The 26,251-nt window shown below is 31.6% G+C and overlaps 3 protein-coding genes across 4 annotated transcripts; 1 reads left to right on the forward strand and 2 right to left on the reverse strand.

Moving 5' to 3' along the window:
• The first annotated feature begins 16 nt into the window (after positions 1–16).
• LOC148276022 (uncharacterized) lies at positions 17–19,713 on the forward strand. Its single transcript, XM_088234885.1, has 19 exons — positions 17–151; positions 2,043–2,141; positions 3,555–3,639; positions 3,756–3,889; positions 4,210–4,326; positions 6,079–6,295; positions 7,360–7,502; positions 9,300–9,546; positions 9,643–9,785; positions 10,390–10,527; positions 10,774–10,929; positions 11,086–11,230; positions 12,137–12,341; positions 12,870–13,074; positions 13,879–14,052; positions 14,139–14,258; positions 15,249–15,341; positions 15,882–15,962; positions 17,656–19,713. Exons 1-19 carry the CDS (start codon positions 17–19, stop codon positions 17,815–17,817), a joined length of 2,799 nt encoding a protein of 932 aa, XP_088091011.1. The 3' UTR covers positions 17,818–19,713.
• Alg14 (ALG14, UDP-N-acetylglucosaminyltransferase subunit) lies at positions 307–1,529 on the reverse strand. The gene has a single exon (XM_088234888.1). It carries the CDS (start codon positions 1,031–1,033, stop codon positions 383–385), a length of 651 nt encoding a protein of 216 aa, XP_088091014.1. The 5' UTR covers positions 1,034–1,529; the 3' UTR covers positions 307–382.
• Positions 19,714–20,138: 425 nt separating the features above from the next.
• On the reverse strand, positions 20,139–24,932 carry Atg3 (Autophagy-related protein 3). 2 transcript variants are annotated; one of them, XM_088234886.1, is made up of 7 exons: positions 24,540–24,932; positions 24,270–24,458; positions 23,036–23,146; positions 22,173–22,319; positions 21,893–22,042; positions 20,892–21,019; positions 20,139–20,756 (listed from the first exon to the last, which is right to left on the reverse strand). In XM_088234886.1, exons 1-7 carry the CDS (start codon positions 24,609–24,611, stop codon positions 20,606–20,608), a joined length of 948 nt encoding a protein of 315 aa, XP_088091012.1. In that variant the 5' UTR covers positions 24,612–24,932; the 3' UTR covers positions 20,139–20,605. The 2 variants fall into 2 exon arrangements, with proteins under 2 accessions (XP_088091012.1, XP_088091013.1); XM_088234887.1 differs by having other exon boundaries at positions 24,584–24,913.
• Positions 24,933–26,251: the final 1,319 nt, after the last annotated feature.

The following is a 26,251-nucleotide window of genomic DNA, read 5'->3' on the forward strand; positions in this document are numbered from 1 at the left end:
AACAACCGCCGCCATCATGGAAGATACGTTATATTATTCTTCCTTATGCAGATTGTGTGCCGAAGAAAATCCAAACGGAATAGCTTTATTCGAAGATGGTGAGGAAGAATCCGAATTAAGGAATCTCATTAATAAATATTTGCCGATCAAGGTACGTTTCCGTTTCAAATATTAAAAAGACGACATTTTGACCACCATTCTTCAAATGACATTTAACTTTTCTACTCCAAAATCAGTATAATTACTATTTATTTATCCTGAAATCTGAAAGTACGGATGCTAGCGGGATAAAATAAAAATCTATTATTAATGCTAGTACATATATATATTTATTATTATTTCATTGGCTGAAGTACACTTCTAACTCGTCTTGAATATTATATCACGACAGTCTGCCAAAATATTTTGCCCTTGAAAAACGCAATAGCTGTTTCCACTGTACCACAAATAAATCAGAAATATAAAGCAAAATCTTCCCAGTTAATGAAAGTGTTCTCACTCTGCAAATACTCTCAATGAATATAATTTTGCAATTTTTCATGCATAAAATATTCATTATAAATGCAATAAAACAAATCGGTATGCATGTTCCAGGACCATTGCATATTATTACATCTGGCTTATATTGACTAACAATTGGAATGCATGTTATGATAGAAAATAACGTTGTCCATATTGAAGATATGTAACTTTGGGATACTTGCCGACTTCTGTAAATTTTAACAATAGAATATTCTCCATTTGGAAGAGAGGTGCATATTTTCTCTTCAAAATTGCTTACTTTTATTTCACTAGTTTTGTCACTATTCGCCATAACATATAATCTTGGATTAAAATTGGATCTGTTCATTTTCTCTAAAATTCTCAACATTTCTGCAGTGTGACCTCCTGATCCCATACATATTATTGTCTTCAAATTCACCATTTGTCCGAATTTTGTGTTAGTTGCATTTGAATTGGCTATATAATATAAAACTCTTAGACCAAACAAAATGCCAATAAGCAAAAACGATATCCAAAGTAAGTATAACATCTTTTGACATTCATTGACGTTGCCACACTTGTTCTAGTTTTTTTCTAATTCACCTGTATATTATGAATTACTATTATAATAATTATTGCCAATAAAAATGAAATAAAACGTAGAAATAAAAATAAGAAGTAGTTAATGATCTGAAATGTCAAATTTCAGTGCTGCCAACCGTCTAAAATATTTTTAGAAATTTAGTACCTACTCTGGAAAATTGCCTTTAATTTTTTCAAGTATAATTTTTTTCATGTATTTACAACTCTTTCAAAATCGTATGTTAGTGATTTATATACATAAATTAAATATAAACTAATATACGTAGTGTCAGAATATTTTGTTAATTATCTCTGTATTTATTTATTTATACTTTTACAATTGTTTTTATACAGAATAATGTTCCTTCACTTCCAGTGCCCGTGCCGAGGGAAACATTTTATAATATGTATAATGAAACATGCCTTAAATTAGTTATTTAACATAGTTAACGTAATAAGAAAATAAAAAACTTAATTAATCTAATTATCATCGTACACATAATAAGCAAAATAAACTAAAATAATCATAAAAACATAATAAATTCATATAACTTTGCAGACAAAATTTCATAATCAGAAAACAATTTTTTACCTATTTGGCTTCATCCACTCATCGATCCGTGCGCACCCCACCTCCACTATCCATTTCTTAATAGAAATTTTATATAGAGACTACTTACTAAGTGTCCTTATGGACAATGGAAGTAGATTGTACACTTTAACCGAGTAGTAGGCCAATCCTCTTTGACTGAAAGTTGTATTAATTTTAAGTTGTTTTTGCAGCGTCAGGGTCAAGTATCTAGTAACTTTGTAACTGTGTAATGAGTTATGGAAGGTATCCCCATGAGGTCACATTAATTTTATTATTAATCTTTGTTTATAATGGATAAAAATGAATAAATAAATAAAACATGCTTACTTGTCTATTTTTCTAAACTAAAAAAATATTAATTTATTTGATTAAAATGTTTTTTTAGGTTGATTCTGACTTACGTTTGCCAAGATCAATATGTCCAGGATGCAATATACAACTAGAAGCTACTGTTCAATTTCTAGATTTGATTGTTGCGGGACAAGTATGTTAAATGTTATTATAATATGTGGTTTATAAATAATTTAAGAATTGGAGATGTTTCCTTTTGTACCGATTATAAAATTTATCAGTTATATCATTTGCGTAAGTACATTCACCTATTAATACACATAGACGTGCCCTATAGAGTATAATATTTTAAGTAGTGACATGAAAACGTACCCATAGTTACTAAGTTTGTTTGTTTACCCAGGGCTGCATTCAATGAGCATGCATATACTACTGAAAACTGGAGGATACTCATTTTTGGTTTATAAAAAAGTTTGTATTTTAATGTTTACAATCAACATTCATATTTGGTGGATCCCAATCAGATTCATTCCTTAAAATCCTTATAATTTTGACCCATTTATTTATTTTTATTGCATTTTAGATTATTATATTTTAACATATTCCTATCAGTGCATTCCTGTAAGTAAGAAGAGCTTTGCAATCACGCCGCTAGGCGTAGTTTGACATAAACAATTTTTTATTTGAATATAAATTATTTTAAGCTTTGTTAATCACTCATGAATAGGGTTGCCATCCATCTCGATATATCGGGACTGTCACCATTATAAAGCCCCCCGTTTCCACGTCCCGATGAAACCTATAATGTCCCAATTGATACTTACACAGTGCAGCAACGCCGTTAATGAACAAAAATCTTTCAAGGTCGTACTGACAGCGGACGAGTAGATTAGGTGGCAAATGCTTTCAGCAATTTATGTATCTAAACAATTTCGTAGATGCTGAACTTGCCTCAATAGAGTTAAAGTCGATAGGTTTTGTGAAAGAGAAGTGTTTTTTTTTTTTTGTAAATTGTTGAAATTACGCTTGTATTTATTTTAAATTCCTGCTTATAAAGCCATAGTCGAAAAAGTAATATTACTGATGTTGGCCCAATGCAGTGAATCAATAAAAATATTGTCTGCTACACGGGACTGTAGATTCAATACTGCAGTATTAGGTTAATTTTAAGCCATCAAAAATATATAGCAAGCAAATACTTCTTTGGAAAGTAGCACCACATAAAACGAATGAAAAACATTTCTCTTATATTTTTAATAATTGCTTTTTCTGTTAATACAGCTCCCCACCCCAGAATGTCCCGACGAGACCCTAGAAAAAATATGGCAATCCTACTCATGAATGAATATTTACCAATTAAAAGTTACACAATCCTTTTACAATATTTATCTGAAAGGTTTTAACGTGCATTCATGACACAAGTAGACATTTTGGTTTCTATTCTAAGCATCACGCCTGGCTGACGGTCGAAGAATGACTAAATACAAGTTGGGTATTACTGAGCGTTAGGGAATCAGCTAAGTGTCATAATTTTTGAGGGCTCAAAGCATGTATATGTGTATTAACAGGTCGATGTGTAAGTGTAATATATTACTATGATTTATAGATGATATTAAGAGACCTCCTTAAAGCAGAAAATGAAACCCTAAAAAGAGAAGCTAATGATGCTGAAGATAAAATTGTTGTTCACAGTAAGTATTCTAAATGAATAATAACTGTCCATTTTAATTTACATAATCATATTTATTAGAATGAATGTTGAGAAAATGTGCAATTTATTAATGATTAAATGGAATGTATTTTAAAGTTATAGATGATGGAAATTTTTATTCTTCTGACCATTCCATAACTCTTCGAGTAGAAGGCCTTGATAAGCCAAAGCGGAAAAGAGGTCGCCCAAAAAAAACTCAACCAACCTATCCTCCGCCTGCTCTAAATGAGGTATTTATTGCTGTTAAAAAAATATATGAACCTTATTATCTACTGTTATTTCTTCGGTTGTCGGCTTCCTATTTTATTCAGCGTTTTTACCTATCCAAAATTCAATGCATTTTATTAAAACATAGATTTAAAATAAGGAAAATGTTTTGTACACATTTAAAATATGTATTAGCAAAATAAAAACACAAATTTAAAAAAAATATATTTTGACAATATTTTAGTTTTTTAATTTCTGCTCTCAGCAAATAAAATAAGATTTAATCATTCTAACTATAATTTATATACTTTAAATTAATATAATTTAATCTTTGCCTTAATAGGCTCTCATACCAGAAACCTGTCTAACAATAAAAAATGAACATAAAGAGGAGATACCTGACTCGGATGGAGGAAAGCGGCGTAGAAAAGCTCCCCAGCGTTTTAAGGAGGCTGTTCAGGTGAGAATTAAAATTATTTTACTTTCGGCATGATCTATTAACTAGAAGTTTACAACAGTTTACAGTGATTTTAAACAATTTAAATTAGAAGTATTAAGCTCTGTCTAGTATTGAATTATGTGTCCGGGCAGATGAAGTTTTTAACTTGATAACTCTCAGCTTAAAATCCTGAAAAAAGAATTTGAGCGGAAATAAGTCTGCCTTATATTGTAATGTGTCTGCCAATCTTGGCCTGGGTTCAATTCCTGATAAGGTTGATGCTATTTGTTGCCGACGTAACGCCATGTAAGCTAACTTAGCGGCCCTTCTCTTAATATGTGCACAGAATAGGGAGTTCGATATATGTATGCGAGATACTGCCCCCATAATAAAGACTACCATTCGTCATTTTCAGGGTGATCATTGCCATACCGAAGCACACGAAATGGGGAATATTATTACTGACTAAAATACCAGTCATTTTTGTCTGTATGTTAACAGCCGCGCGGTTCGCGCTGAAATGTGACCGGGTAGTGGGGGGGAACGTCCTTTTATGTGGCCCGAGACAGACAGATAGAGTAGGTGAATGCGCTCACTCTCCCTCTCTCGGCGTGATTGGCCGGTCTAGTCCCACCCGCTATTGGTCGAGTGGAGCTGCCGCGGGGTAAAATATCTTGTGTATATATATGGCTGACAACTAAATAATAAATCAGTCATTCTTCAATCTCACTACTAGCTTTTACTCTACATTTTATCTCTCCACTTCCCGACTTTCCTTCAATCCGGACCTCTTCGCCACTTGGAATATTCGACCGCCGCTACACCCGTGGACTTGGAATACGGATATTCATTGTACTGGATTTTCAAACCCAAACAAATTGCGCCTTGGCTACCTCCCCCTGAACACATGCCGTTTCTGACGATAGAGTGATACCGACCTTACAACCCGGTTGCCTGCTTCAGGTTGCAGTCGGCAGCGCTACCTACTAGCGAGCCTGCAAGGGGTCTTTAAGCAGCCGTAATCTCCCTAGGAGCTTACCGTACTGCGGTGACACCTGCACTTATGGATTACAGTTCCTTTTGACGGGCGCGATCGCTAAAAGAGAGAAAGTGACCCGTCGCGTCTGTTACACTATTGCTAATATCGTTTTTTTTAGGATGCCTCTACTTTCCAATATTTTATTGTTTCTGAACTGGCTCTTGAAGCGTAAGATTGATCACCTTACCTCCCAAGTAACCATAATTTTTCGATTGGAGCGCCAATTTATTGCCCTGCAGACACAAAAATGATGGTGATTAAACTCCGTGGTTTAGTTTTACTTTTCTTGATTGATCACTGTGCTACCAGGCATCTTTAAAAGATGTTTATTATCATTCTTGAAGACACCCGCTTACGCAAAGCACTCAATGTGCAATGAAGACTAGTAGAACGAATACAAAGGGTTTGGATTGATATTCATTATCTTAATTATTAACCAGGAATTTTTATCTATAATAATCTATCTCTCTCTCTCTCTCAATCCGTGCCTCATATCTGAGGATGTTGATCACGCCTGACTCCAGGCATGGCTTATCTGTGGACAGTCTCCTTCCATCTAGAACGGTCTTGTGCTCTTCTGTAGGCATTTGTCAGTGATAATTCAGTGACCAAGCCGCTCCATCTTGTGGGTTGACGTCCACACGACCTTGTCGCTTCCGCACTTCCCAGGAGGATATTTTTCTCCAAGAATAGTCTATAAAATTCACAAACTGTATCGTTTTATTTTTGTCTAGGGAAAAGAGTTAGAAAGAATATTTCGTGAAGAAGGTGTCATAGACGAATCTGAGAGTGAGTCTGACAACAATACACAAGTAGACCCCTCTTCGAAAAAACCCGCTAACCCAGAGCAATGGGAAGATGAAATTATCGGTCACATGGAAACACCGGAGGGGACTCCTCTAGGACAACTAGTCATTGTGAATAAAACCAAGGGAAGAGGAAGACCTAAAGGTAGAGTTTTTTCCCCAAATTATCTACCAGTTCATTTTGAAATATTAAAAAAACTAGTTGCAATAAAATTTTAGTAACGTTAGTTTATCAATTTTGTTTTTTTTTTTAATAGAAGTAAAGTTGTAAATAAATTATCATATATAATAATAATTAATATTAAATTATCAAATAAAAAGTCTCCGAAAATTTATTATTATTTTTAAATAAAAAATATTTTGTAAATTTATTGTATAAAATAATTTATACATATTTAGTTACAAGGAAACTATATAAAACTAGTGAATTGAAAATGAAAACGGAGTGTTCTCCGTTTAGGATAGTCTCCATCTAACATGGCTCAGCCTGTTCTAAGATGGAGATTTTTTATCTTTTAAAGCATAAGTAGTCCTAAACTAATATAACAATAACAAAAAAAAACTATAACTACTTAATTATAAATGCCTTGCTAATCAAAATTAAGAAATTAAAAATTGTTATCATACAAATATAAAGTATATATACATATGTGCAAAGAATACATGTTACTTAAACATAAATAACATAGTGTAGTATATAATAAAAAACAAATATAAAGTAATGAAATACATAAAATATAAATAATGTGTACCAATTATATAAACTACTACGTTTATTGATCTACATGTATTTTTCAAAAATGTCTCTCCCTACAGTATTTATATGTGCAGTTATTTTTATTTTAAAATTTGTTTTACATTTTGAATCTTTTATATTTGGCAATAAATCATTAGATATTTTTGGAGCAATTACATTATATTGCTTTTTACCAAAGGCGGTTGATACAAGTAAGAACACTTACCAAATACACATTGAGTATATTTAATTTTTTTTCATAGTCTTAAGCCGTTTTTCATTGATAAACTGTAACAACACCTTATGTAATTTTGTATTCTTCCTAAAGTTAAAATCTTAACCGCATTGTTTCTCAATAACATTTACTTAATTCTAGAAAACATAGTTTTTATTTTAAGTATGGCATAACTAATAGGAATCTGCAGGAACGTGCAGTATTTTTGTAATAAGGATTGGGTTTAATTTATTTCCAGGTAAAAGTCGTTCTGTTCGTCAAACCTGCGCTATCTGTCAGGTAGAGTTTACATCCCTTGGACGTTATATGGCCCACTTTGCTCTTCATCATGCACAATTTACTCCACCTGTTTCACAAGAATCCAATAATATCTTTAATTCGGTATGTATCTGATCTTGCCAGTTGGAATGCTTACTGAGCCCGGATGAGTCGTGTTTACTATTATGTATTGCCAATAATTTCAGGTAGTTGAAAAGACAACTGCATAAAAAAAATCCTACTAGCCGAGGGGTGTACTAACAATAATTGAAGAGGGATTTTTCAAAGTGCCCTAAGGCAAAAATGATTGTTTAGAGAAAAACAGTTATTTTGTGTTTTAACATATTACAACAGAGATGAAGAACATTTTAGAGAAGGTAATATAGAAGTCTAGGCATCTATAGAGCTTATGACCTTTTATTGGCTGGTTTATGTTTGTTTGTTGATGTTTGTGAAGTTTAAGGGCTGAAACCTTTATTTTTGCGGGTGAGATTTGTGTGTACATAATAGGCAACGCCTGAAAATTTTATTTTTTCAATGTCTACTTCTTCATGGACCAGGTGGGTTTATCAACACGAATGCTACACGGTGTGTAAAGTGGCCACTTAAACCAGCCAATGACAGGTCATAAGCCTTGTAGATGCCTAGACTTCTATATTACCTTTTCTTAAATGTTCTTCATCTCTGTTGTAATAAGTTAATATTAACAATTCCCCAGGGAGTTGAATCCAGTCCTTGTCTGCAAAAATATGTTCAAACTCAAAATTATGTTGTATTTGTGTTTCGTAAATTTTTATCAGATTAAGTGGGTTTTTTTATATTTTTTTTTTATTTTTATTTATTTATTCACACTCTTTATCAAAATACAATTCCATATTCACTTTGCCCAGCTAACAAGGGTACATACCCCGTTCCAAGCTAGGCAATTACATTTTTATATATTATAATATTTAACAAATTAATATAGAGCACAGACAAACAAAATATACACTTATTCGGATACACATTTTGATTCATATACATACAGACATACACACATATACACACATGTATATATAAATATACACATATATACACATGTACATACACACACACGTACATACACCCATGCGCATCACATACATACATTCATAAAAACATAGACAATTTATTTATGCGAAACTTCATGGTTGTCATCTATAAATATATATTTTTTTAAATTATTCCTTATTTTTTATATTTTATTTTTGACATCCAGTAAGGTTCTCCAATCCGTGGCATGCATCAACTTTTCTGACTCCCTACGACCAATGTCATGAAAGAGCGAGGTCAACACCTTCCGTAACTTGACAACACTCCCGTCTTTCCACGATTCTGGCAAAAGGTTATGGACCTTTTTGCCTACGTTATAGTGTTGTCTCATGTGTTATGACATGTCAAATTGATTTTAGACTCGAGTCATGCAATCTGATCACTTAAATACACTTTGGTAATTCGCCATCATCAACATTCTTATTGAAAAGGATTTTTGAGGTCATTTTGGGGATATATAGGAAGTTTTAAAGGCTAGCACCACACTCAGCAGAAATTCCGTCGCCGATATTCTGGTGCAGAATGCCAATATATTTTATTGCATTGATTTACTGTTATCGGCCACACGACACGGGTGACCGTGTGTTACCTGGGTGGACTGCTCGCCTTCGGCGTCTGTTCCATTCCCCGCACGTGAATTTTCCGTCCGCATCTAATCAGCAAAACTGCATTGCATGCTTTCCAATGGGATGTGCCACATTCGACGGACAGTCCTCGTCGACTGTATAAGGCTCGGTAGTCGACTGATAATCCCCCACGAAATATATAGTGTGCACTAGGTTAACACAAAAAATCCACTGAAACTCCATATCGTATTTTGATTTTCTGAAGAATGCTTTATTTTTACAGGCTAGCGAGGTTACTACAGAAGACCAAAATACCATTATCTCCGCCAATGAGAACATAGAAAATCAGTGTCCAGAAAACTTTTTTGCTGATGACAACGAAGTTGAAAACCACACAACAAATACAACTGTTGTTAGGGAAAACAATCTAAAACCACAAGATAATGCCACAAGTTTATTATGTAATCTGAAGGCGCCAACACAGTTGTTGGAAACTATTGCTGAAGAACAATCTCAAATAGCAACAGAAGGTGATTTTTTTATCTAATAGTTTTTGCGTGTCCTAACATGATTGCTGTATTGACTCTTGAAAACACAAAATAGCTAATTTTAATGATTTATATCAGATTTTTCTAGAGAAGAAGGTTTTGAGACTCCTGAAACTACACCTCGTATTCTAGATTGTAAAAAAACAGATGGCTACAAATACAAATGCACACAATGCAATAAATTATTTAATTCCAAACAAAGTTGTGAAGTTCATATGAAGGTAATATAATTACTGCTTTACCTATTCTTGATTATCAACCTATCTGATTATACATAATCACGAGAATATCTATGTTTAAGAATATCTATATGTATTGGTCTAAGTAACCCATAACAAATAACAAAAATGTAATATTGTAGGTGCTTGCAACAGTTTGAATAAAGTAAACAGAATGTAAATATTTATATTTATTTATTTTCATACATAAGTTTATTGTACATTATTTGATACAATAATTCCCAACTCCATGGGACTAAAAGTCCTGTGTTGAGATGGGACGAGCAATTTTATAGCACAGACACATGAGTATACCATCACAAATATAGGATTAGAAACATAAAAAATAATTATAAAAAATATTTTTTTCAAAAAACATATATATTGCACATCAATATGGTAAACAGTAAACTCAAGCATATGGAAAATCATCAAGGAGTTTCCTACTCAAATCCGTCCCACTAAGAAAAATCCAGTCTTATATTAAAACAATTACACAAACTACAACCAGCTGGATCTAGGCTCAAAGAATCTCATAATGTACTTATGTTAGTTTCGCAATTGTATGTAGTATTTTGTATCTTTATATTTAAAAAAATATTTCTAGGCATCTCATCTCAAGGAAAGACCTTTTAAATGCGAGCAGTGTGGAAAAACTTTCCCGTATCAAGTTTCCCTTAGACAGCATATGTTAGTCCATTTTCCTAAAGGACACCGTGGTTATGCTTGCGATCTCTGTGGCAAGGTAAACATTTTGTTATATTTTTTAATTCAATTAATATTTTTAAAATAGCTTTTTTTTGTATGTATGTATTTATTTTTTTTTACATATGTGTATTTTTTAATTTACGATAATAAGTAAGGAAAAATAATGTATGCAATCTAGAATTTCACTAACAGTGTGAGTATTCACATATGACTTTATTATGTGCATAAATATTAGGACTCGAATAGTCTCCATAATTTTTTTCCAAAACTGTATTTTTTCTAGGTTTTAAGTCATCCGTCTTCGGTTATTTATCATAAAGAAACAGAACATAATGGGCGTAGATTTGTTTGCAGTAAATGTGGAAGGGCGTTTAAGCACCGACAGCTTTTACAGAGACATCAGCTCGTTCATTCAGATAACAGGCCTTTTGTTTGTAAGGTAATTGTATTTTATCTTATTGTAATTATTATTTTTTCAAATAATTCACTTGAAAATGATATTTTTTGACTTACTTATTTAAAAATAGACATACATATATGTGATATATTTATGTATTATGGCTTTTGTGTTTCACATATTTTCTTTTTCTTACAGATATGCAACGCAACTTTCAAAACTAAGCCTAACTTGATAAACCATCAACCGACTCACACAGGTGTGAAGAAATTTACTTGTGGAGTATGTGAGCAGCCTTTTGCGTACAAAGCTAGTCTTGCTCTCCATCTTCGATGGCATGCAGGTTTGATTTTTTTATGTTATTGTAAAATTTAATGCTTTTGTCCACCTCTATTTTGTTGTTAGCACATTGGACTTTTTTTAGTATACATTTTTAAGTTTGATTCCTGACATATCAACTATTTTTATCAAAATAATCAATTTCATAACCTTGATGTTTTTTTTAGATATTTCTTGATAAATAATTTGGTTTTACTTTGTTTTAGTAGCAAGCCAAGGAATTTTATTGATATTTTAATCTAAATCATTAATAAATTTCATATCGCTTTCGTATACATATTTGCTAGATAGTTTGATGTTTTTTTTGTTCAGTCCCTTGTACATATGTTTCTTCATGTAACTATTGTAATTAGCTTAGGCCGTATTAAAAAAAAAAAATATATATATATGATGCATCAGTCCATCAATGCAGTTTTAATTGAATATGAATTAGAGAAGTATTTTTTAAATCATAACAATGCCAATTTGCAGTTTACAATCACAGCTCAATTATTTTTACATTGTCTACTATGTATGTGGCCGCACGAATAAATAATACATTTATCTGTGTAAAATAGAATCACAATCTTCAAGTGTTTTCAATTCGATGGCTATTCTCGAGTAAAAATCCTAAAAAATTAAATAAAGTGGAGATAAGGTCGCCTCGTAATATAGTGGCTGGAGCATTCACCTACCACGCTTGTACAACATATTGACAGGTTCGATTTCTGGAAAAATGGACATGAAATATTTTGTTTAAAAGTTAGCTTAACACTGCAATATTTCACTGTCCACGGACCTTACCTTCATTTAACAGATAAAGGAGACACTCTGGACTTTACATAACAATACAGTGAGTGCCCTGTGCATCATCAAGTGTGGTAAATGGTATGATGTAATGGTATGATTTAAAGCCCAAATTTGTTTTCAGGTGAAAAACCATATTCATGTTCAGTATGTGGGAAATCCTTCAGCCAGAATGGAAATCTTGCGGAGCATATGAGAATTCACACTGGAGAAAAACCTTACAGTTGCTCTATCTGCAAACGTGCCTTCACTACATCGTCACAACATCGCCTTCATCTCCAAAGGCACCGAGGAGAAAAGCCATGGCAGTGTGCAGACTGTGGAAAAAGGTATTAACTACTATTTGTGCGAGCACAAAAACACAAACTACACACAACATTCTCTCCCAGCTCACATGTACAGGACGAGTATGAGGGGTTGGACTTAATCCACACTACTGTACTTTTACAGTTAGACATGTCTTAATCGCACGGTTTTTCTCATTTTCTTTCTACCTCATTTCCTAATTTTTTTTGTAATTAGGTTTTATAATTTAAATTATTACAATATCATGCAATTGGTGGTAGGTATACTTTGTGTACATTTATTGTCTTGACGTTTATATAAATAAATTATTTCTTTACACGCAAGAATTAAGTCATTGTAACACTAAAAATAAGCCATTGACCACAAGCGTCATGTTATGGTTACACACAATAATTTAGGTCCTGATTTTATAATATACATTCAAATATGAATGATTTTGTATATTCAAATCTTCTTTGTTCATGATCACAAGACAAAATTGTATTTATAAGATTTATATCTTTTAAATTTTACCAACGATTTGTTTGAAAGATTAAAGCATATCTTTTCAGGTTCTTGAATAAGGAAACATGGAGAGTACATGTACGCCGCCACCGTGGTGAACGGCCATTTTCATGCACTGAATGTGATCGCAGCTTCACAGAAAATTGGGCTTTGAGGAAACATCAACGGATACACTCTGGAGAAAGACCATATGCTTGTAATGTCTGCGGTAGAACCTTTGCTGATTGTTCTAATCTAACCAAGCATAGAAAGGTAACAAACACATAATATGTTTCTAGTTGCGATATAGAGTATGGATTGAACCCCGGATCTTTGATTGTACTCTGTAAGACTACCATATTACCACAACAAAACTCGAACATAATAAAAGTAAAATATATAACATCTATAACCAGTGATTGAAGCCTCTGCATAATTCAGTAAAATTCAATAGTTAATTACATAATAATGAAATTTTAGAATGTGTACTTTTAATGTAGCATTTAAACCTTCTACATATTTTCAAAGTGTATTTGCAGTATTTATGAATATTAATATGGATTTTACAAATGTTATTATTTTCATATCTAAATTTATTTATTGAACTTGAAACGATTCAAAAAAATTATTATTAATTGTTCTAAATTTAGTATGAATTTGTTTAAGACAAAATCACAACTGTGTTGTAAAAAACTATTAGAACTTAAATATTTAAATAATAAAATGTTACGGCACTAAAAATCCAAATAAAAAGTTTTTAGATTTTTTTTTATTTACATTTTTACACTTTTGACATTTTAATATAAAAAAGAATATTTTTACAGTAACTAAAATCCCGCCAAGCCACTTTCCGTGGCTTGTTGGTGGAGATTTATATGGATACCACCTTATATATAATATTACCTAAATTTATAAATGAATGAATTTACTGCAGAATTTAGCAGCCGGAAAGATCATAAATAAATTTCTTTAAAGAATCATAGTTTTTATCCATGTTTTAAATTTGCACTTATATTTTTATTAAATTGCTATTGTTTTTAAGATTATACAGAACAAAACATTTTGAACAAACTTTAGATTCATCGTGATACACAAGAATTAAATGTCTTTCCTGAAGCTCCGCTTGACGATAACACAGTCACTATTCTGAGTGATGTAAACGATCAATCAGATGGAAGAATAGTATATGTCACATATCAAGCAACTGGAGATGACGCCGATGGAACATCTACATTTCACATTTTTAACGAGGTATGAATAAAAATACTATTTTCAATTTGTTTTATACGACTCCTTATGGGCTTTGTTCATTTACAACAATATTGATCTAATTCAAGGATTCTGATGTTAAAGCTCTCGGAGAGTGTGACTTATATAATACAGAAAATATGGAAGATGACAATGCGTACGAACAAAACCACAATATGGAATCTTTACCTACAACAGTGTTTGATCAGGTTGATTTTTTATTTTTTTAATAGATTTATCATGTCATTTTTTACATTGTGTAATTTTGTTTTTCTCAAGAGATGTAATGGTCTTGGAATTGAACAACTTGACCATTTGCTGAGAATATTTTTTTAGACTGACGTTTGTAAATAGACTTTATATTTACATAATATTATTTTCAGTGCTTTATATATACATATGTACATAAGATATCGATGGTCTAGAAAAGCGGTTCCTAAAAACACAACTGGGGTTCCGTGGAAAGGTTATAGAGGTTCCTAGAGTTGAGGTGCATTGTCGTAGCCAACATTTTGGATTGGACTTAAAGATGAACACCTGCAGTCGTTGGAAGACTATCGTGGTTCTGCTTCTGTTTGTATCGGCTTTCCGACGTGAGACTGGCTTTTCAGCTTACCCCTACACTAAAAACCAGTTCAGAACTTAACTGGATGCCACTCCAGATCTCCGTATTCAATTGCCGGGCATAAACCTAATTTTAGTGCTATTACATGTAAAACTGTGAAAAATTTCCATTCTTCACATAAAATATGTGTCGTCTTTCTTTTCAAGTCGAACATTACAATATGCAAACAATAAGGTGTCAGAGGTCTTAAAATTAATATTTTTATCAAACTACTTTTTTATTGTCAAGATGATCTAGAAGACGTACATGCTATTTACAAAATATTTTCAGGACAGCAGTTCAAGTTTGACAAGTTGCTTTTTTATGTTTGTTTTAATGTCGCTTATTATGAATATGCGAGTACAATTTGGGAAGAGAAGAAAAAATTATGTTCTAGTGAGGGTGAATGGTACGACATGCTCATTTAATACATTTGGCATTAAAATGTCCAACTCAATTTTTTCTATTTAGCTCGTTTGTCTTCTAGAAAATCAATATATAGTCAAGGTTTTCGCTTCTTCAATAAAAAAATATAAATGATTGAATAAAATATAGGTATCCTTACTTATTGACAATTATTTAAACAATAATTCAGGTGACTGATGAGGATGGAAACCCTCTCCATTTTACGATGCAAGATGGAACACAATTAGCAATCACATCATCAGATGGAGGAAAATCTCTCCAGGTAACTATTCCTAAATGTTATTGAAGAAGAAATGTGGTATAAGATAATTTTCCAAATTACTCTACAACAAGCAAAATACTACTTCATTACAGAATATCATCACCATCAATTACTAATCAATACTTTAGTTGTTATGTAAGAAAAGGTGTTTTTTTTCAAGATTCCCAAAATATTTTGTTTTGGGTCAGTATATATGTATTTATTAAATTATATTTGTTCAAACATAGACAGAATGGTCAACGTTACACAGTTCGTAAAGTGATCACTAATAAACGGCTGCAAGCCCTACAAATATCTAGACTTTCATATTCCCTTCTCAAAAGCATTCTCTATCTATGTTGTAATATCGATCAATCTTATACATATATAATTTATTAGTTATATAATAATTACAGCGTAAAAATATAAATTTTTGAGATTTAAAATAATAAATTCAAACAGACAATATTATTTTTTTTACCATTAACTTGATTAGTAATTAATTTGCTTACTCATTTTTGATCCATTATGGTTTTTTTTTATAATTAATATATTTTTCAGGTTACTACTCATGATGGACAGACTATTCCAGTTCAACTAAGTGATAAATTAGATGATGACGATGACGATGATGATGATAATGTGAGTACCTTATGATTACTTTGCATACACAGATAAAATTGCAAATTGAATTTTAAAAAAATAATCCTTAAAACTGACCAGAAGGAAATCTATTTGAAAAATTATAAGCATTTTTTTCTTAGACTACCACAAGAAATAACACAGATTTGCAGTACAGGTAAACGTTGTTTTGCGCCAGTTCGATTTACAACTACGCCAGTTGGTGCCGGCATGGGATTCCCCTGTTCGGCCGACACCAGACGATAGTAGACGCCGTAATTCTAATTGCACACACTTTTACACGTTGTTTTATTTCATTACCGTGTACGCGAGCAGCCTATTGTGTGTGTGAAATAGTTTCAGAGTTAGTTTTTGTTTCGTTTTTAAGAAAAATAAAAAGGCATGATTATATTTTTATGGTATGATTCTGCAAGAAAGGAAGCAAAAATCAAAGCAAGAATGAAATTGCATGTTTTTTTTTTAAAGTGTGAGAATTTAATTTAGCACTGGCGAACTGGTGAGTTAGTATTTATTATATTAAAAAAATCATTATTAATATCAATAGATTATTATTTGTTTTGTAAACTAATTTAAACTGTATTTATTAAATACATTTGTAGTTTACTTTGAATATATAATATAGGATATGTATTAAATAAACATTTAAATTTATTTCAACAGAGAAGGATAACATTTTTGAGAAGGGAATATGGAAGTCTAGACATTTACAGGGCTTATGACCTGTCATTGGCTAGTTTAAGTGGCCGCTTTACACACTGTGTAACATTCACCATTCTACCCATGTTTAAACATCCACATTTCCTCAACTGTTCCATCTGTTGACCTTTGTGAAGTAAAAGAGCTGAAACCTTTATCATGCGGGTGAGATTCATCCGACTGAACCAATTCACCTACTAGGCAACACCTGAAAACAATTTTCCAATTTTGTATACTTCTTTTACCGGGTAGTTAATTTAACAATGTTTGAGTATGTCCAAATGCTTGCAGACTGGCTGGACTTCCTCCCTAGGGAGTTACTCATATTAAAATTTATTTCAACAGAGAGGGATAACATTTTTGAGAAGGGAATATAGAATTCTAAGCATTTACAGGGCTTATGACCTGTCATTGGCTGGTTTAAGTGGCCACTTTACACACTGTGTAACATTCACCATTTTGCCTATGTTTGAACATCCACATTTCCTCAACTGTTCCACCTGTTGACCTTTGTGAAGTAAGAGCTGAAACCTTTATCATGCGGGTGAGATTCATCCGACTGAACCAATTCACCTACTAGGCAACACCTGAAAACAATTTTCCAATTTTGTATACTTCTTTTACCGGGTAGTTAATTAATCAATGTTTTGAGCATGTCCAAATGCTTTCAGACTAAATCAGCCAATGACGGGTCATAAGCCCTGTAAATGCCTAGACTCCCATATTTCCCTCTCTGTTGCAACAAATTTAAATATGAATAACTCCCTAGGGAGAAAATCCAGCCAGTCTGCAAGCATTTAGACATACTCAAAACATGTTAGATTGTTCTTAGAATTATGACATGGAACCTAAGCTTATTTATATCTTCCATTATATTTGTGTTCATTTTAAGCCGATTCTTGGAACGGAACCCCAGCGTAAAACGACGTTTACTTGCAGGTTGTTATCAATTTATTGATGTTATTAGGAAGAATCTTCAAATTGTATTTGTTTTCAGATTCTTAAAGAACAACTTATCTTGGCTCCGCAAATAATAGGCGAAGAAATCACCTCTGAGGAACTCGTGCAGCCCATTAGAGTAATGGGCCCTGGTGGACAGAGTGTGCGGTTTCTTGCCTCACTTGACGATAACATGTCATATTTTGCATTTGGCAACTAGTATAAACACAGGAGAGATCTCAAAACAGTATTTAAACCAACCAGAAAAGTATCAGCCAATATGAGAAAACTTTGTTAGCATTTACATATTTTAATGACCTTGATACTAATTGCCCTAAAGAAAAGCAATAATAAATCAACATTTATAGAGTTACAGTACATAGACATTATCAGTGAACAAAATAATAATAATGTTATAATAATAATATTTATATTGGTGATACTGCAATCCCGTGTAAATAATTATTTTATTTTTTTACCGGGGAACTTAAAAACTGTTCTGTTAATATATTACACACTTACGATTTTAATCAACCAAAATTATCATTGGAGTATCAAATTAATTACTTTTATTTAGAATAAAAATATTTATAATTAAATACGCAGTAACATGGATATATGTATTTTTGATTTTAATTGAAGATTTTATTAAATCTTCTTATTTCCTTTTTTTATAAATCTTCCATTGACAATTTTATTTAGCCACACTTAATTATTTTTTCGTAATAAATGTTCATTCCTAACTTAAAACAATAAATTCTAGTGCAGTATTAGCTGTTATTGCTAGATAAATCCCTTGGTAAATAACTACCATATTTTTTTTCGTTGAAAATAAATTGCTTATGGATAAGAGAATATGATAAGTACATATTTATATTAATTCTGAAATAACGCAAGGCTGAAATAAGCATTAACAATTAAATTAAGGAAAGGGTGCTATAATGATTAAGGCAAGTGGAGTAAACAGATTATTGAATAACATATTTAAAATATAGGGTAGACTAACATAGGCATTGCTTGGTCAAGTACAATATTTAAATACTTGAAAGTAAACATTAGAATCTAAATAATTCACATTCATGCACAAAAAGAACCAAAGTATGTGTATAGGCAGTACGTACCATACATGTTTCTATGCGTCTACTTAAGTTAATGTTATAATAGTTCAAATAAAATGTGAATAACCACAAAGTTAGTGCTTCAAATATAAACGTTATAATAGTAAGCTGTACTGAGTTTCTTTAAATACAATTTCTGAATTGACATACCTACAAACTATATAATGTAAAAATCAAATAAAAATATCTAATAGTATGTTACAAGAAATCACCCAAATTTCATTGACAAGAAATAATATTTTCACAAAAGGATGGATTTTTTTTCAATATTCAGATTGAAACAAGAACATTCTATGAGTTTTTTTACAATCATTATCTAGTGACAAATAATATTTTTACTTTTCTTATTGAATACAATGAATCAGCAGTAAAATATATTAAAAGTAAGCATCAATAAATTATTTCATTTGTAAGTTAGTAGTCATCAAAGATTTATAATAGTTTGCGTAGTATTATTTTAGGTTTGAATTGTAGCATTTTATTTTCAGATTAATTAATGTTGATAGTGCATGCATACCTTCACTGTGCCATTCTGAAAATTTAAAATAACATTATGTAATATACATAACTATGTACATATAGTAAATTTAATATTAATAACATGTTTATTTTTATTGAAATTAGGCACTTCTCTGGGTGTGGCAAAATTTGTTTTCGATTTCTTCCACTTCCTTCAAACTTTGATACCTTATCTGTGCTTAGAATGGCAGCTGGCAGCATTGATCCTATCAACTATTTAGGTACGTAATTTAACCAAGCCTTATTGCAAATTGCCATTAAACGATAAATTTTTCTTTTGAGAAAAGATATACATAGCTATTTTGAGACATTCTTAGCTGAAATGGTGTCTCAACAACCAATATGTATAGATAAATTAATGTACACTGTACATAATATTATACAAACTATAAACGTTAAAACATATTTATATACTATCAAGATTATGAAGTTACCCATAGTCTTAGTTTAATTTTAATTATATTTATGTATTTAATTCATACATTGTTTTATTCTTACCTTGATTCCCAACTACAACTGCAATTCCATGTGTTGGTTTTTTATTATTAAAAAAAAAAAACAGATATTTTGACAGAGATTGACGGTTTTCAACAGTTTTACAGGCAGAATCCTACAAAAAAGTACTACTCAAAATGTGAGCTAACCAAATCAAATGGGTATTCAATATGCAACCACAGCAGATTTTATTATATTTTACAATTGCATTCATGCAGCTCCCTTTAAAGTTGGAACATCAAATTTAATGTAATCTCAAAATAATTTCTGGTTGAGGTATAGAAGCGAGTTGTTCCTTTAATAAAAATCATTAAGAAAATAACTTTTCAGTTTCATAAAAATCTGACAAAAGAAGAATAAAATAGCTTGTTAGACTACATGATGAACCAAAGCAAAAATTAAAAACAAGTTTGTCTTAAAGATAGTTTATTTTCTAAATACATTATTTCTATACACAGCGGAATAGTTTTCTTGCATATTTTTCATATGTAAAAATTGTAAGCTGCAAAATTATATCAATATAACTTTGTGATTATATGCTAAATATAAAAAAACAGATCTTTTTTTTTTTATTTTAAGGAATTTTCGAAAAATCCAACTGTAACAAAATATTTTTGATTGATATGATTATTTACATACAAAGATGCCTTACTAAAATATGAAAATGTAAAAGAAATTCTAAATAAAAATACATTTAAACTTAAAATAATATCACAACACATATTGTGTTTCCTCTTTCAGGCAATAAAATATGCTAAAAATATATTAGGTGGTAGTACGCAGTAGCCATGAGTTTTGTAGCAAGTACAAAATAATATACTTAGCGAGAAAATACAAATAATTTGATGTGAATGTGTAATAAATTTGGTTTTGCATTTACATAGTGAAATTTTGTGTGTAATCATATTCAATGGTAGGAATGACTGTTTGTACAAATTTAAGAAAAACAATTAAGTAAGAATGAACTCCCAACTCTCCACCACTTTCCATTACAGTTTCTATAATTTTCTTCATCACTTCAGCGTGTCTGTAAAAAATAAATATTTGTTTATTCATAACAATAAATTATATATATATATAAGATTTCAGTTTTTATTAACACATGAAAAACAACTTTTGACTCCCTCTAAAACATGTAAATTAGGGATAAATAAAATCAGACCTGCATGGATGGACAGAAGCCATACTGGGTCCTGGCAAGTTTGGATGTGACTCCATGGTTACGGTTTTTTTGGCGTGATCCTGTGATACATCTTCATACATTTGCTCCACAGTTAAAGGTAGGCGTTTCTGATAAAATAAGTATTGTAAATGTAAATATGGGGTAAATAGTGTTTTCTAGCTTCTACAAATCATTCATCGTGATAAACTTTTAAAAATAATTTTACTTGGAGACGAATCTTTATCGAGAAAAAAAACGAATAGTTAAGATAAATATTTAATTGAGACATTGAATGTTATAATAGACTGTTCAAATACAGATTAACAAATGCATATTAATATTAAAATATATGCATTTTATTTCAGCCCGGTTGAACAAGTAATGGCCAACTATCTATCATCTATATGTATATTTTTTTTAGATAAAAGCAAAATTATAATAAAAATGTCTTTACAATTCTGTATGTATTTGTATAAGTCTTAGATTGTTCTCGGATGACATATTGAAAGAGGTTTTTTTATGATAATAAGGGTGTTAAAGGTTAAAGAAACATAATTTTCCAGTCAGATAACCACTCAAATCCGTAGACATATAGAATAGGCAATAAGGATATAAGGCTCAAATAAATTGTTCGCAGCATAAAATTAACTGGTAAAAACCAATTTTTTTGCTAATGTATCCTAATGCTTTAAAAAAAGAACTGAAGACCACTTTGAAAAATTATTCCCCACGATTTCAACCATTATTGTTGTATTGATAAAAATTTTAGCATTGTATATGCACATAAAAATTCCATTGAATCTTATTCACTGGGAAATGAACCCAGAACACTTCATGCGTGAGTCAAGTGTCTCGCCAGTACTACTACTAATAAACTTAAATACATGTTTAATTTATAACTATCTTATGTAAGTTGGTAGAATTTTAATTTAATGAAAAAAAATAAATGAATTGGGATAGTAGTAACTAGTGGAGTATAAATTATCAAATATTTTATTTACCTCATCATATCCAATCAACCACAGTCTTGGAGTTTGATAATATTTATCATATGTGATATGTAAATCATAAGTACGGGTGTGAACAATTTCACCACCCTCTTGTTTATTTACTGCTTTAGACTCGGACTTCCTTTGTGTTAATGCTGTAGACTGAAAGTCATAATAATATAATGAGTTAACAGTAAGACCCGGATGATTCGTAGCAAAAGCATTAGCGTAGTGAAAAACAGAAACTTAAACCCTGCGTGTCTATATATTTGTACGTAATAATTTTACTCACAGGGTCGACTTCATCCAGCAACCCACTCTGCTGAAATGCCTCCATATCCTCAGCCTCTCCATCCTCTTCCGCACTTTCATCGGAACCTTCGTTTGACTTTTCGTCATCAGAATCTCCATTGGCACTCTCGAGTGTCATCTCACAGACCTACGTTGATGAATATTTCATTGATGATACACAGTAAAGTACATATATATAAAATTTTTGAAAATAAAAAATTGGTCATAGTAATCTGTTTTTTGTCCGGGAAGCTAAAGAATGTTCTATGAGTGAAATAGAACCAGAACCCTGGACGGGTGCTTTTGACTCGATGGCTACTCACTGGTAAAAATTCTGAGAAAGCAGATCGATCGGAGATAAGTCCACCTTGTAGTGTAGTGGTTGGCGTGTTCGCATCCCATGCATGAGGTCCTGAATTTGATTTCTGGCAGTCCTATGTGTTGGTTTTAAAAACACAATGTTCTACAACGGGATATTTGATCGTTCCTGGACTGGCACCTGCTTACTGGTAGTGTAAGACTGATCACCTCACATTCCATATAACAAGAATGTTCGAGGTACACTGCATTGGAGCACCAACGCAGTGCCCTATGAACCACTGCAGGCAGGAAAATGATGATGAATAATAAGACAACTGTGAGTACAAAATGTAAAAAATACAATTCAAAACATCGACATAGATTCTTCCTCTCTTCTAACTGGTGTAGGAGCTACCTGCATCAACAAGCAAAAATCCTACACAATTAAAATTATGTAATTTTGTGGAACACACTATGATGTTTTCATACACTGATAAATTCCAGAATGTACCTATAGCGGAATCGAGAGTTCACTATGCTATTACGTAATACAAATTTGCAAACCTTTTCATCTATACTGGAGACTCCAGCATTATCAAAATGATGTGTGTCTACCCAACCTCCCTCTGAATCTTGCTCTTCAATGACCTTTTCATAATCTTCGCAATATTCCATCTGTAAATAACATTTCGTACGGAGGACAATAACTTTTTGTATCGGATATTATTAGTATTATATTTCACTGACATTTGCATTTATATTAAAAATAAAATAGCTTTTTTAATATATTTTATATTAAATTAAAAACATATTTAATGTTGAATTAAAAATATATTTTAAAATATATAAATTAAAGACCGAACAGTACAAATTACGATTTATTTTATCAAAACAGCTGTGCTAGAATATTATTACTAGTAAACTACCTAAAAAATCCATTCGTTTGAAAACATAAATACTTCATAGAAGATAATGTTTTAAAAATCGAACTTACTCAGAAAAGTCATACAAAAACATAATTTTTTGTATTAAATATATACATTTTTGCAATGATTTGACAGACCTATTTTGATATTTAATGAACAACTGATGAAAAAGGAGAACAGTTCATTAACAATTAATTAGCTGTCGCAACTCCACCGAGCTCCAAAACAAAATTAACATTACTGGAAAAAAGTAGCAGAACAAACAAACAAACCATCACAACGTTTCCCCCTAGGCATAGGCAGAGAGGATAGAACGCCGTATCACTCTGTCTTTGCATACAGATCTTCCTTCCTCTACATTAATGCATCTCATAAACGCGCGCTGATTATTTCGACTTTTGACATGTCCATCTTCAAGTATTTGTTGGATTTGGTCATGCCATGTCTTTCTCAGTCTTCCTCGATTTCTGCATCCATCAACATTCACAACGTAAATCTCATTAGCCGCTCTTTCGCTGTCCATTCACTACATGTCAAAACCAACACAGAATTCTTTTCTTGATTCTGTCAATGTTGCTTATCTCAGCCTTACATTATAATATTTATAATTTTTATTTGCTCAAGTATCAAAACCATGCTTTACACGCAGTGCCTTATGCACTATTAGATCAAAAGTAAGAAATAATTATAGGAATATAACATTGACATAAGGGTTCGATTCCTGGTGATAATGATAATACAAAACAAAAAAGTGATATTTCTCACGCCTGGGTGTCCTGTGCTGTAATTTACCATTAAAATTGTGACTCCTGTCCTGTTGTGGTGCAAATAAAAAAATTAGAATCAGAATAATAATCTCTCATCAAACTTACTTGCTTGCATCGTCGATAACACGGTAAATTGCGTGTTACCAAGAATTGTTTATCTGCTGGAAGATAAGGCTTAATCCGAGATTCATCTCCACATGCCCATTGCCAAGTTGGACAATGATGAACTAAGTGATCACCTGCCACAACAAACTCTTCGGGAGTGAGAACACCCGTTTCCCGAAACTTGGATTCCTGTAACAATATACGATTTATTTACTATGAGTTTTTACACAATTAGATGATAACAAAGGCAAGTTTGACACACAAATTAACCTTTAATACGGGTGTTAAATACTCAGCAACACCTAAAGCCGTACCCTTTACAGAATTAATAACGCTCTGCATTTTGAATTGATAAATGATCGAAACAAACGTAAAAATTCGAAGATATATCAAATATAACGAAGAATTGATACTTCACCGATACGTCAAACTATGTCAAATACAGAATCAAATACACGTCAAATCACAAATTATTCTCTCGTCAAATTTCTATAATTAATCTATGAATCCTAAATCTTCAATCTATGGTCTATCCAAAATCCATCATCAAATTATTGTCTTCTACTTCTTAGTTTTTTTTGTCGCTTTTTCACCTCTAACTGGGGTGTTCTAGCACAACCCCCTCTACAAATGCCATGGTACTCGCATAGAAAAATCCAATATGGCGATGAATCTTAGGCGATGCATGATGGTCCATCTATGTAAATCTATGGTGTATACGCAGTACAGTTTGTATTGGTTTTCGTGTGGTTTTTATCGTGCGTCACGAGACGCTCGCATACAATTATCATTTTTTATAGTATTTCTAGTAGTGAAAACTCCAGAAAAACCTTTTAAAACGTAAGATACAATAGTGTTTAAATGTTATGTGCCTAAATGCAGAGGAAATTACGACAATTTGTCGAAAATAAGTGATTTTTCTTTTCCGAAAGATGAAACACTTCTACCACAGTGGCTTCGGCCGATTCGTCGTCATAACTTTGTTCCTACGAGCTCGTCAAAGGTATGTTGATTGATATTTCTTACTAATAATCATAAATCAAAGTAATTACTTAAGCTTGGCGGTGTTTTAAATATCATCGTGTGTTTAAAAACATATTTTAAACTGGTTCCAATTTTAACTGCCATCTTTTAAACTTCAAACTTCCAAAATATCAATTATTATAATAAAATTGATTTCATATTTCAATAAGATATAGAATGATGAATTGTGTATATGATTTTGAATAGAATCCCTATAATAATTATTATATTCGTACACAAAAATGAGGTTAAACATTTGACATTTTGATAAATATTTTTTTGAAGACTGCGTTGTATTATTTAAGTAGTTCCTTTAATAGTTATTTTATTTCATGTCACAAATGTTTTAAAAACATAAGACATTTGAATACTGCTTGTTTAAGTAGTTTCTCTATTTTTTTTAATATTTTTGGTCACAAATGTACTACTGTAAAACATTGGAACTTTTAAGATAGTCATCTCTTTGAGACTGAGAGCAAGCATTATTATAGTGTTGCTAATAAAGTATTTGAAATTTTTTTTTTTACTAAAAATTTGATTGAATTAATAATTAAAATTTGATTTACTTTGTTGTTTAAGAAAAACCTAAAATATTTTTACGTTACAGGTATGTAAATTGCATTTCAAGAATGCATTTTTTTAAACTGCAGCCTACCACACAGATGAATGCACTGGTCAAAATATAAGCCTCTCTCTGAAAATACCTCATTTACAACCTGGAGCTGTTCCTTGTATTCTACCAAATTGCCCCAAATACCTGTTTACGATGTCGGAGCGAGCATTTCCAACGTCAAAGGAATCTGTCCAGGAAAGGTATAAAAGGAAAAAGTTGAATAATATTAAAACTGCTATTGTAGAAATTTTACACTCACAGAAAGATTATGAATCTCGGATACAGTTTTCAAAATTTAATGAATTTTTAACTTGCCTTCAAATGAATAGTTCAATCTCCAAAGAAT

Source organism: Micrasema longulum, unplaced genomic scaffold (genome assembly GCF_059751315.1).
Source record: "Micrasema longulum isolate JH-2025_06_02 unplaced genomic scaffold, ASM5975131v1 h1tg001297l, whole genome shotgun sequence".
Lineage (NCBI taxonomy): Eukaryota > Metazoa > Arthropoda > Insecta > Trichoptera > Brachycentridae > Micrasema > Micrasema longulum.

Bases quoted from the DNA above. Each gene is read 5' to 3' on its own strand.
- LOC148276022 (XM_088234885.1), top strand. From the start codon at position 17: ATGGAAGATACGTTATATTATTCTTCCTTATGCAGATTGTGTGCCGAA. The intron at 9,547-9,642 runs GTGATTTTTTTA...GATTTATATCAG, and splicing joins ATCTCAAATAGCAACAGAAG to ATTTTTCTAGAGAAGAAGGT. The intron at 14,259-15,248 runs GTTGATTTTTTA...ACAATAATTCAG, and splicing joins CTACAACAGTGTTTGATCAG to GTGACTGATGAGGATGGAAA.
- Alg14 (XM_088234888.1), bottom strand. From the start codon at position 1,033: ATGTTATACTTACTTTGGATATCGTTTTTGCTTATTGGCATTTTGTTT.
- Atg3 (XM_088234886.1), bottom strand. From the start codon at position 24,611: ATGCAGAGCGTTATTAATTCTGTAAAGGGTACGGCTTTAGGTGTTGCT. The intron at 22,043-22,172 runs GTGAGTAAAATT...TATGACTTTCAG, and splicing joins TGCTGGATGAAGTCGACCCT to TCTACAGCATTAACACAAAG. The intron at 21,020-21,892 runs GTAAATAAAATA...TTATTTTATCAG, and splicing joins GGTTGATTGGATATGATGAG to AAACGCCTACCTTTAACTGT.